The sequence below is a fragment of the Mugil cephalus genome, chromosome 11, assembly GCF_022458985.1.
Source record: "Mugil cephalus isolate CIBA_MC_2020 chromosome 11, CIBA_Mcephalus_1.1, whole genome shotgun sequence".
Taxonomy (NCBI): domain Eukaryota; kingdom Metazoa; phylum Chordata; class Actinopteri; order Mugiliformes; family Mugilidae; genus Mugil; species Mugil cephalus.
In genome coordinates this window covers 14,285,978-14,299,360 of record NC_061780.1, presented here as the reverse complement: position 1 = coordinate 14,299,360, position 13,383 = coordinate 14,285,978, and the positions used below count along the sequence as shown (strand labels likewise).

Below are 13,383 nucleotides of genomic sequence, written 5' to 3'. Positions count from 1 at the left end.
TGCAGAACACGACAAAATATAGCCAACTTTATGTAATGTGTATTTTTACCTAAAACCGTGTGATCCCTTGCGTTGCCTAGATGATTTGTGCAGCCTTGGTGGCAGACAGGAAGTTGTAGGACTATACACCGTTTTGTGTAACAGCTTTATAAGTATTGATAAAGTAACATTTTTTGGAGTTCATTCATAAAATCTTGGTAGTGGTGTGGTTTCAGGGGCACATCCCTGGATTTGTGTACTGCAGTTCTATGTTCAGATCGTTTCAACTTCTCTGCAAGTCTCTGCATGAAGACAAGGAGGGTCAACACATTTCTGGGCAAGTCGTTTGTGGCAATATTCTAATATGTACTGCCCCTGAGCGATTATTGCTGCCCTGATGTTACCTAATCCCCATCTGAAGAACTTTTCAATAGTTGAGCAAGACAACAAGTTTCAAAGCTTGTTAAGCAATAAATGGTTAAAGGGGGAAGTATTCATTGCTGTTTGCTTTAGTTCTGTCGGCTGCATACATCGTAGAGTTCAGGTGAGTCAGGAGCTTTTCTTTCAGCAGCTTTAACTCCTGAGGAGCGAAAACAACTGCTGCTATTTGAAAATGAGAGGGGAGGGGTTTCTAGGTATGCAAAGGTGCGTTTGGCAACCAGGGTGGTATTTAGGTCACGTTTCTCTCATCTATGTTTAAGGTCTAAGTTAGAAACCCTGCCTTTCAAGACAGGATGTGACGGAAACTGTTGACGATTAGAGGATGGAATTTATAGAACCGTAACGCGTTGACAGCACAACTTCATCCTAGATCTGGACTCTACACTATAGCCTGACATGACACCTCCCCACAAATGACACAGACTTTAACCGCTGTGACTGGCCCAAAACGCATTTCCTTGTTTGTGTAACTCAGTGGCCGGATAAGCACAGAAAGTTGTATTTGTTCAGGTTCATATGAACCGTTTACTTAGATGTCTTCTCCCTGTTCTGCGCTACAGCGATTTTCGTTTAAACTAACTTTTGAACTACATTTATTACCTTCAACTCCAACATTAGCCGCTCAGCTACACTCGGCATTGGGTGAAACACAGAGTGAAACTCACAGCAGTGTTTCAGTGGCGTAATTACATAACAATACAGACACACCAGGACGCACACATGTATAAATGCTTTCGACAGCGTAACCGCCTACGCCGTAAATACGCCGTCAACGTGACGCCGCTCTGTAAATTAAGCTTGAAGGCAAACCAGGGGGTTGTTGACCATGATGCTTCTCGTGGAGATTTACCATCTTCAAAGGACTTATACTTCCGTATAAATCTCTACTTTGGATTTGTTGTTTGTTTACATACAAATCTAAAGACAAATACTTTCATATTAACACACAAAAAAACCCACTCATTTATAGTTTCCTTCACTTACACAACAAACTACTTCATATACAGTCATATACACCCACAACCTTGTCATTTCCTATGACATCCTCAGCCTCCATTACCTGCATGCATTAACTAACCTCTCTGATGTTAAAAATTATACATTCATACATTTGAATAATTCAGATTATTTTAAAAGCTGTGTACTCACACTCTCTCCTTTTTGCAGACGGAATGAAAGCTATTTACCTCAAATCACATTTGAATAAATCCCATAAATTCTTTCAAAGTTCCCCGAGATAAACCAATCAACTATCCCCACCGCCGGCTGACCGGCCAATAAAAATTAGCATTCATACTTGCAGCCTATTTTTATTCAAAATACATTGAATGGTAAATCAAATTGCTGGGTCTATTTGTAAGGCTCAATTTGTTTGAGATAAGCAAAAGGTGGCTAATAGAGTGAGAGTGAGAGAGAAATGGGGCTTTGCTGCACTTCTATAATGTGATTCTAAAGCCAACGAAAACACTTGATGGAGTAAACATTGTGCATTTCATTCATAAATGTGGTAGATGATTCCATTTGTTCCAGAAAAGAGAAATATATTACATGTGACAGCCAATACATACATTGGACGGCTGATGTGGATGCTAAATCCTTCTTGAGATGAAACTTGCTTATCACATCAAGTAAGTAAACCTGGTCAACGAGAATCAGGAAACTAGGGTATGAAGTGTGCCTCAACAAGAACAAAGTATTTTTAAGGTTTGCTCGGTTTAAATAACGTTTAAAGGTTTGAGTGTGACAGTGATAAAGAACGCTGGGCAGATAGTGAAACCTCATTTCTCCTGTCTCGTTGCACACCTCTGTCTTATTCCAACTGTCTGTAAAGTGTAACAGGCGTTAACCTCCAGCTTCCTCTTCTCTGTTTTGACAACAACAACTAACTGTCTCTGACACTCATGTTTCCTGCGTTGTAACGGATTACCCTTCTCAAAACACGCACACACACACACACACACACCACAGAGCGTCTCTTCTGGTGCATTTTGTTCCAGTAACTAGTGGCTGAGGCATTCATTTCTCCGTTTGTATCTTATATATATTGCCTGCTGTGTAACTGAGTTGTCTTGCTTTTGGATTTGTATTTGTTTACATATGTGTGAGTCACATTCGGGTCTCACTTAAAATATCAGTAAGCCGTGCATTTCTAAATTCTCTGAAACGAGTATAAAGGGCAGGTGCGTTTCACCCTGCTTCACCCATGTCACACATGCAAAAACATACAAACACGCCCCAAGGTTCAAGCAGCTGGTGAGTTTGCCCTTGACTGCTCAGCCCGTGGCAGTGGCTTGGATGCAGCTGTTTTAGAGGGTTCTGGGTGGGATTTAGAAAGCCGTGTCCTTGTCAAGGGTATTTTCTGTCTTTCTTTTTTTTTTTAATATTATGCCAATATAAACTGAGATCCTGTCTAGTGTCATACCAGAGAAAAAGTTCACTCTCTTTAGTCATATTTAGTCACTGAGGCCACTGCATTGTCTCCCATAAAGAAGTCGACATTTTCTATCAGACAGACTCGTTTACAGCTGCATTTTCTTTCTTTAAGTAGCAGGTTCCTAAAGCCTCAGGTTGACAGCTGTTAGATATGTACAAGTAAGGTGGGAGTAAAAATAGTCCACTTGAACCTGTAATGTTTTAAAGTACGGTTTTGAAAGACATCTGTGTAAAGACTGAGAACCAGTGCATTCAATAGCCTGTAGCTAAGAGGCTGGAATCACCAGAATGTAAGAGCTCTTCAGAAGGCACATAGAGACGCAATGTACTAAATATTATTTCAGTATCTAGTCTAAAGTTAAGTATATTGAAGTAAAAAAATAACAATTAGGGCACCTCATCCACCATCCTCTAAAAAGTTCATGGTAAAATCTTTAGCTTTACCAGTATTTAAATGGTGTGAGACAAGACAAGAGACCTTAAACTGCTTATAAAGATTAGGCACACATATTTTAGGAAAGTAAATACAGAGTATTTGAAAATATCATGTCCACAAAAGCCCTAAAACGGATGATAGCTCTTCTGTAAAATAGCTGGCCATTTGTGTTATCGATGTGTAGACTTGCCCTTGACTGACCCGCCCAAGGCTCTAATCGAGGCATGGCCTGCTGTGCAGTTGGGGATTCTGGGAGTGTGCACTTAAGGAACAGATGCCAGGGCACAACAGCTGTTCCTCTGGCATCAAACTAGAGCCAACTGGCTGGACCCTCTACCCAAGAACAAAAACATCAACATGTGTTACTAAAACCTCCCCCTCTTAATAAGACCCACACTAAGCTGAGGCTACACACATTAATGCAGTGAATCAACTGATAGCAACACCAAGGGCCACAGCGATAAGAACAGTTTAAACACATCGCACCAGAAGCCTAGGCCTCTATATTAGCACTAACAATTCCACAGCAAATTAATAAAGTAAATTAATAAGTGTGTGTCAGGCCTTTCCCACTTAAATAGCCCTTGTGAGATATTTCCATCATGTGTACACATATAAAGCACCATGACTGAAAGCTGAGTTGTGATTGCATGTAAGTATGGGAAAAATGATGTACTCACCTAGGAAAGACTGCCTGGCCCTCTCCACCAGCTCCTCAATGGGATAACTGGCCAGGTCTCCTCTAGCATGCTTTGTTTTGCAGTAGGTACATGCGTTCAGACACCTGGAGTGACAAAAAAAAAGACAATGGGAAGAGTTCAAGAGAAAGAAAAATAACAAGTATTGTCACTTTTGGCATAAAGAATAATAATAATGATAATGGTTTTATATAGCACTTTTCCATTAGATGGCTCAATAGATGCTCAAAGCGCTTACAATTGTATGCATTATTCATTTCCTCACGCCGTCACACCCTGATGGTGGTAAACTACCTCAGTAGTCACAGCTGCCCTGAGGCAGACTGACGGAAACGTGGTTGCCAATCTACGGCCTCTCCGACCACCACGAAACATCACTCACTCGCAATCATAGACCAGTGGGGTACACACTGGGAGCAAGGTGGGTTAAGTGTCTTGCCCAAGCAACACAGCGGACAGACTGGGGACAGGCAGGAATCAAACCACCAACCTTCTGGTTACCGGGCGACTGCTCTACCTCCTGAGCTACTAAGAAGATCACAGTGCTCCTCAGACATCACCAACCACAGTATAAAGCAAAGGACATTTTAGGAACTAAGTCAGGAACTAATATTACAGCAAGCATTAAAAAACATGAAGAACCTGTTCTGTTTTGAAACATCGTGTTCATCTTTTCACTGTGTTCCACACAAACATCCGCTTTTAGAAAATCTGAATTTATTTTTAAACAGTCCCTCATAATCTGGATAAAACCACTAAATGTTTCACATTACACGCCCAGTTTTAGCAACACCAGCTGCAACGAACTAACAGTCCTGCAAAAAAATCTTGACTTCATTAGGCCGTATAATGCAAACAGTTTCAAAGATGTGTGGATTCAGTCTTATCAGCCTGTAGTTTGTAATACTGTTACAATGTATCACATTATACTGACAGGTGTTCATTTGAGTGATGTATGTATTAAATTGCATTCATTAGCTTCCGTTAGCTTGGTATTCAAAACACATCAATTATAATATAAAATGTCAAAATAGATCATAAACTGAACCATAAATGAGCAAGAATGTGAAAAAATGAATAGAAGTGCATTCAGAATATTACTGATGAATAGGTTGTCAATAGAGCAGAGGCACTGTAAGTCAAAAGTGCATTTTTTTCTGAAATCGTCTGTAAGAACTTCAGCTAATTCCAATATGACCACGGGCAGATGTCTTTCAGACTGAAGCAAACTGAGGAAAGATTGGACCCAATACACTGTTTTGTTTTACAAAAAAAAAAACTGAATTCAAATTGATCGCAGGAGGAAGGGAGTAAGACAAGCAAACAAAAGACAAAGAAAGAAACAACCAAATAGAGAAAAAAGGAAGAATACTCACACCGACCAGATCAAAAAGTGTGGGAGGTTATAAATTGTGGAGGGGTCTTTGTTTGCAATGAAGGCGACTTTTCTTTCAACACTGCCAGTAAATCACTAATGAACAGTAGAAGAAAAGCCACTATTAAATACTTCACTGAGTGTGGGATTCATTTCTGACCTCCAATTCATCATACTTGGATGAAAAAAAAAAAACACACTCTTATTACCACAGTAGTTTCTTTTCATATACTTCTTCAAATTTGGTTTAAATTTCTTACAACAACTCTTGTGAGTTAGAGGAACACGCTGTGGGGTCAGCGTGAGTTAATCACTGTGGTATTCCATAAGCAGAATACTGCATGTCAAGTGGTGTTTACACGAAAGACCCAAACCAACGAAAGACCAGCCACTCATAAAGAAAACCACATTTCACACTGCACGACTAATGGAAGCACTACACGAAAGAAAAAAGAAGTTCCACTTAAACGCAATTGTCACAAAGTTAAAAGTGGTTTGCCGTGGGATTTATACACTCGAGTGGCACGACAAAAACATCTTACTATAGTTTAATAACCATCAAAAACTATGAAATCAGACTGTCGTAGATAACAAGCGTGAACCCTGTTCCTGTCTGCGACCGAGAGAAATAACAAGGACTCCCAGAAACTTGACACAAACAGGCCAACAGTGCAGAACTCCTGCATCTCCTAGAGGAGCGCTTCGCTAATGAACGGCCGTGTTTCCCAGCTACTAGTTGTAGCCTGATGTCGGTCACATGAACGGATCTTGCTAGGCAGTGGAGAGACAAGGAGCACATCTATAATATTTATATAACACCCAGTGTGCAAAGGCCTTGAAGTAGCTGCGGGAAGAAAAGAGTGAGACATTACAAGTCAAACTAAGAAAGACACATGGGAGAAAATGACTCGCTTACTGAATTACCATGGATGTGCAAACACGTAATAGTTCTCAGATCATAAAAAATGTTTATCTCTGTGGGAAAATGTGTTCACTACGTGTTCCTCAAATTAGGCATTAATAAAGATTGAGTCATTTATGAAATATTAAGATAAATAACAAACTTTGTACGCAGCGTTTATTGGACTGTCCACTGTGCACAACAATATCTTTAAAATTTGCAGTTTGAAGTACAAGCACTAGTTATCTATCTATCTATCTATCTATCTATCTATCTATCTATCTATCTATCTATCTATCTATCTATCTATCTATCTATCTATCTATCTATCTATCTATCTATCTATCTATCTGTCCAGCTCGTTTTCTCAGGGTATTGCTTATCCTAGCTGAGGGCACTGAAGATTGCAGCTAGGTCACAGGACCTAGCTGTGGAGAAAACATGGACAGATGGGACCCAGAGTGCATGTGCGCACACACACACCCACCCACACACACACACACACACACACACACACACACACACACACACACACACACACACACACACACACCAACACCAACACCACACACACACACACACACACACACCCCCACACCCAACACACACACACCCCAACACACACACACACACACACACACACACACACACACACACACACACACACACACACACACACACCCCAACACACATGCAACCACCACCAGGGGGTCCATCCATCTTAATGTGATCAGGCCCAGCTGAGTGGATCACACCAACATTAATCTCAAGAGACAGTCAGTGGCCTGCCTCAGTGCATATGTGTGTGTGTGTGTGTGTGTGTGTGTGTATTTGCATCAATTCTGTGCATGTGTGCTCATGTGCCTTGTGTGAGTGTGCCGCTCCTGAACATTTGTCCGGTATCACAACAACGCATTAGCAGTTTCGACTTCTCCATTAGCCTAAGCACACTGCAACAACTAGTCAGCACCCTTAAACTAACTCAAGGAGAGGAGCAGTATTACTACTTCTGACAGACGTTTGCTTCGTGTCCTGCTTGCATTGGATGAGGAGAAGATTACAGCGACTGTTCACTTTATTTTAGTCTTTCAGGGAGAACCTAAAATGATGCAGAGATTTAATATTACGTTCAGCATTCATGGAAATGAACCACGCCACGTCTTCAGCACTCAGGTGACCAAGAGGAGAAGTTCTTAAAGAAGTGAAACCTGATAATTCTCCTCCTTATCAGCCTCCAACCTTTCCCTACTTTGTATATGTCCTCTCCCCCTTCTGTTTCATTCCAGTTAATTAAACCACAGAGGTAGCTGGTGTACCTGACAACAGTGTAGTTCATCAATGTGTTACAATGAGAAAGGCTACCTCCCCAGTGTGTGTGTGTGTGTGTGTGTCTAAGACAGAACGAGTATTGTGTGGCTTCTGTCTTGAAAAGGTAACAAAGAAAGGAAAGCCCCGAGGTTCTTCTATACATTTGTAAACCTCTCACAGCACACATGCACACACACGCACACACACAGTATAGTTCCCTTTGGAGAGGCTCCCCTGTGCGGCATCTTAAAGACATAGACTGGGAGAGAGCTGAGCAGGGACAGGTTTTCTCAATGATAAGCATTTAGGATCTACACATTAATTAGAAAACTGCTCTACGCATAAACAAATTGGGCCAGTGGGGCATTTACGTGAGGCCGTACGTGCATTCATGGGGGTTTGTTTTGTGCTAGCTTCAAAATGTAATTATGAAAACAAAGCTTGAGCTGTGATGGGAAGTCTGAGTGCTTTTGCAAATTGCGAAGCGAGATTATTCATTGTGCTTATTGTCGATATTGGGAGACGGGCAATGTGGGTATATGAGCAAACAAAATCTTAAAAGTGCTATTATATGGCCAGACAATGCCTTGAGCCTGTAAGTTTGCTTTTAGTGTCATCTCAAAGTCAAAGTGGAACTGGCGAAATAATATAAAGTCAAGGAACAAAGAATGCTGACACTATGGAGTAAAGACCTATTAAGACCAATGAATAGAGGACAATTAGTAATTCTGAAAAAAGCACTTGCACTTAAAGCCACTTCAAGTTACATGGGAAGTTTGCACGTGCACCAATGATCTTGTTTGACTCAAGGCAACACTTACAATATACAATCTAAAAGTAAATCAAGAGCGCTGATTTTGAACCATGAACACGGATTGGGATTAAACAGAAACTGTTATGGAGCTTGAGTATCTTGGCTCACTTTTCCAAGCCATGAAATACTGTGTGCGGACTGAAAGCGATGCAAGAGTGCGAGGCTGCAGACCACCGACAGTAAATCAAATGACAGAACTCATGCTGAGATTTTTTTTATCATTTAAAATTGTTTGAGAACACAACATTATTTAGTGCGGGTCCACAGTCCAGGAAAGGGTTGGTTAAGACTCTAAAGGTCTGGGTCACATTAGGAAAAAATGTTTCACATTAGGGGTGCTCTTGCATATTTGTGAGCGTGTGATTCTTTTCATCTACCAGCGTGTGCGTGCGTGTGTGTGTGTGCGCTAACGCAGCTGGGGCCTGTTTCTCTCAGAGTTCAATCCAGTCTTTGTGTCTGCCCTCTTCAATTCTGTTATTGAGTCTCATGTTCTCCGTGCTATAAACTGAAAGAGCTCAGTGTGTGTGCGTTTTAGAAAATGTGTCACATGCCTTGCTGAGTTTTCTGCAGCTCCTACAGCAGCTTGGATTGTTGTTTTGACTTGAAAAAGGCAGCACGTGTATGTGTGTGAGGGCTTGGGCATTTGTGTGTGAAACCACAACCCCATGTCTGCATAGGAACTGTGAGTGTTTTCCCAACTTCTTGTTTTGTCTGTAGACAGACCTCGAGACAGTGTTTGGACTAGATCAATCAGCCCATTGTTACCGGACAAGAATGGTATGATGTTTGTTTATTTTTGAACTTGCAGGCTTTACTGATAAAGTCAGTCCACATGAACTGAACTTAGACTTCAGGGGACGTTGATTCACTCCTGGGCCGGCTAATCATCTCACCTGCCTTCTGCCTGACTTACCGAACACTTAAGAGCACAACTGACTGACAGATGAAATCACTAAGCATCCTCAGTCTGTCTGAATTTCAAGTACACTCAAGTTCATGCATTCAAACGGTGGCTTACTGATTAGAAACTATCGGACTGTTCGTCTGCAGTGCAACACGTTGTGCTCAATTCTGATTCAATGCTTTTAAAATGTGGCTGACATAAGATTCCACTGTAAACTGGTCACTGGTCCAAAGCTGACCTCATAAGCAAAAAGAACAAGACATCACACACATCACTGAGTTGTGGGAAGTAAACAGGTGACTAAAGTTCCCTCTTCCAGTGACGGCCTGTTTCTGTCTAAGTTAAATATACAAGGCCTTATTAAGCTCTCTTTTAGTATTAACTTAACCAGGTCGGTATTGAAGAGAGCTCAGTAAAACACATTCTTCAAAACGTCACAACTGTCGATGTGACTGGGGCCTTTCTGTGTGGAGTTCTCAAGTTTTGTCTGGATTGGTTCTCTCCGCGTACTCCAGCTTCTTCCCACCGTCTAAAGACATGTTCATTAGGTTCATTGATGATCCTACATTGGTCGTAGGTGTGAGTCTGGTTAGGCCACTGGCAACCGGGGTGTACCCCACCCAATGATAGGTGGGATAGGCTCTAGTCCCCCTGCGACCTTCCAGAAGAAGAGTAACAGAACAAGAATGAATGAATGAAGTGTTACTATGAATGATTTTTAAATTTACAAATACTTAAAATATCTGTTAGCCCTGGTTGGTTGTAAATTGACTGAATACCTGCTTCACAAGGTTTACTGAACATACTGTCTGTTCAAAAAGTATCCATACACTACATCACGAGTGAGTGTCTGCAAACAGCAAAGATCCACTGCCAAGATTTGTTCTCTCAATAGGTTAAAAAAACAGCTCATGCATGTCCAGAGGGATTCTTTAGCTGATGGTGTGGCCTTATTGACTTTGTCTCCTAGAACTGGGGGAGTATCTATGAAAGGAGTTACAATTCCAACAAACTTAATTTGTCCTACATGTAATCAATATCTTATTAAAGTCCAGAAGGTCTTTGATGCAACCATCAACAACAACAACTTAAAAATCCAGTGCACTGCAGCCAGCCCAACCAGAAAAAAAAGTGTAATTGTGTGAAATCTAACTAGACAACATATGTGTGCACACACCCATAAAGACAACGATGTCCATTAACGTCCAGTAGCTAACTCTTGGGTTGATGTCTGTGTCTGACGACTGTCAACCATTTACCACTTTGTCTGTGAGATAGTTAGTTGTCTTTGTCTGTGTGCGCGCACATGTGTGTGTGTGTGTTTGCCTGTGACACACTGAAGCTAATTCAGTTACTCAGGGGTTCTGTAGCGTAATACCTTGTAATGACACACAATCTCATTTTGTCCAAGGAGACACATCAATCTTTTGGATTTACTGTGGGGAGCAGAGTCTCTCCTGGTGAGTGAGTGTGGTGAACAGTGGATGGCGTGTGTGTGTGTATGTGTGTGTGTGTGTGAGTCTCAGGCATATATTTGTGTGTTTGTGTGTTAAGCAGTGGGGAAGAGGGAAATGGAATAAAATGTTCAGATCACTGGAGCTGAAAACTACCCATACATTGGTTTGATAAACAGCAGGAAAGGCCACCATGGTACATAGCTAGAAGAGGTGGGGGCATGCGTGCGTGTGATCATGTGTGTGTGTGTGTGTGTATGTGTGTGTGTGTGTGTGTGGGAGCGTGTCTGCATATTATCATGTGTGTGCTGGGAATGAAACAGAAAAAGAAAATGGGAATTCCTTTGTGGAGCTGTTTGTGTTTCTATGTGTTGTCCGTGTGCTAAAGTGCAAAATCAAAGGAGACTTGTGTGTGTGTGTGTGTGCTGGGCAGCCATGCATTCTCACGACTGTACGCAAATATGTACGTGATCAGAAACTGTTATGTAAACATCACTCGACTATAATTCCGCCTTTGTGAAGCACATCAGCATGTTTTTTTTTTTGTCTTCTTTTCTTTTGCTGCTGTTTTGATGCGATGCACTTTCACTTCTGCTCTTTGGAGAGAAAAACAACATAAAAGAAAAGATGAGATATTTGACCAACGACCAGCGAACAAAATGAATCAGCAGACAAGCAGAGCAGTCCAAGGTGGCTTACGTGTTGTTTGTAAGATGGAAAGAGGTACGGGCCAATTATTTGAAGTGAATATCGTGCAATGCCCCAGCTGGATATTCCTTAACGGGAGTCTAAAGTTAAGACTGTTAGAACTGTGTGTAAATGAGAAAGAGAGAAAAAAAGATCGCTGTTTATCTCTGTGGCGTTTCACCTTACTCAACATTGTTGCCAGAGAAACTGAAATTATAAATCTTTACGCGGACGTGATTCAATTTGCTTCATGACTTCCCATCTCACCACCTCTGTACTATGACCCCGTTTGCCTTTGAAGCAGAGACTTTAATCTTCAAAAACACAGTTCCTCTCTTCTGCCTGTGACACTTTTCTTCAGTTTTAATCTTTATTAATATAAAATGTAAGACCAATGAGCTGTGCTTTGTCTTTTTTTTAACGCGGCTGTGTCGAGACCCGCGGTCTTAAAAATACAATGTGCTGACTTGGCCCTCGAATTCATGTGAAGAGGGCCAAGAAAAGAATCCAACAGTGGAGGAAGCTCTGAGACAGAGAGAGCAAAGCGTCTCTATCCTGTAATCATGACTGCGATTTGTCTGTAATGGATTAAGCTGAGCCAGTAAGGTATGTAGGGTAGCAGGAAATTTGTATGAAGATTAATGGATGTGTTTTTGACAGTTATGCATTGCAGTTGTGATCAAACTCATGGGTCTGCAGTCTGGAAGGAATATACTGTCCAAATCATGACTTCATTTGACAAAATCTTCTATTCCCTCTGCTGTTCGTCTCTTAAATTCTATATAATCTTTTATGTGGGGGATTTTCTAGTTAGTTTAGTTAAGTTTTATCTATTTATTCCATTTGTTGACCATTGATTCCATTGTGTTTCTTGCCATTTAAGTTGCTCCATTCTGTTCATGTCTTTTATCTGTTCCTATCGTACGTGTATTGTTTAATATATGCAAGTTGCCCCTGGTGGGATTAATAAAGTTGTCTGAATCTGAATCTGAAATAAATGTGAGAGAAGTGCCAGCTGTAATGTCTGTATAAGGCTTATTCCACATAAAGGTGGGAACACCTACCTAAGAGCACTGTTACTAAAAGCTGGAAGAGAAAGTAACTCGTCTCCCTGTATTTTCCGTCAGAATTTATTTTGGTCATTCACTCACTGAATTCACCAAGGGACATATTGGGTCATCGACAAGAGTTATAAAATCCAATGATTTTTTTGTTTTGTTTTTTTTAACAGTAAGAAAGTTAGTTTAGTTTTGATATGGACAAAGCTTGACAGTCAGGTCCTCACCCTGGCCTGACACTGGTAAATACACATTTACTACTCTCTTAGCTGGTCACAATGGTTAACATAAATCGACTCAAAGGTCAGCAGTGCTGTTGATAAGACCCATTATCGCACTGTGTCGGCCTGAAGAGTGGATGGAGAAGTTGTCGCAGCCAGATGAAAATCACAGGAAGCTAACACAACAGCAAACACACTGGGGGAGGCCCGGGCCTGAGCTAACACAAATACATTCACAATGCACGTTAACATACATACAGGCACAGAGGCACATTTCATTCTCTTACTGGCTTTGTTTATGCAGCGCCTGAGTGTGAATACGTGTAGTTTGTGACACTGATAAGCAAGGATAAAGGTACGTCCGTTCAAATCATTTATAAGTGTAGACAACCACAGAAATGAACACGAAACAACAGAGGAAACAATAAATTCAAGATGGATTCTACGCAGCATTTGTAAGACGTCCAAAACATTCACATTAAATAGGTATTAAATATCCATTCAAACCCCTTACAATGGAATTGTGCTATATTCAATATAGCTTAATGGCCAGATTAAATTAGCGTTCTGTTAAGTAGATTAATGTTATTATTAGTGTCAGAAGGTGAAAAAAGAAAATAGGGGGGACCTGAATAGAAGGAGCTGAACAAAGGGAAGAGGATAAAATGCTGTGT

The 13,383-nt window shown here is 41.0% G+C and overlaps 1 protein-coding gene across 1 annotated transcript in view; it reads right to left on the bottom strand.

The window, feature by feature from the left end:
- Positions 1–13,383, bottom strand: part of cdkal1 (CDK5 regulatory subunit associated protein 1-like 1) — a 194,182-nt gene that overhangs the window by 102,149 nt on the left and 78,650 nt on the right. Inside the window, exon 8 of the mRNA XM_047598519.1 lies at positions 3,970–4,073. Coding sequence (XP_047454475.1) covers positions 3,970–4,073 — 104 coding nt within the window. The remainder of the gene's footprint in view (positions 1–3,969; positions 4,074–13,383) is intronic.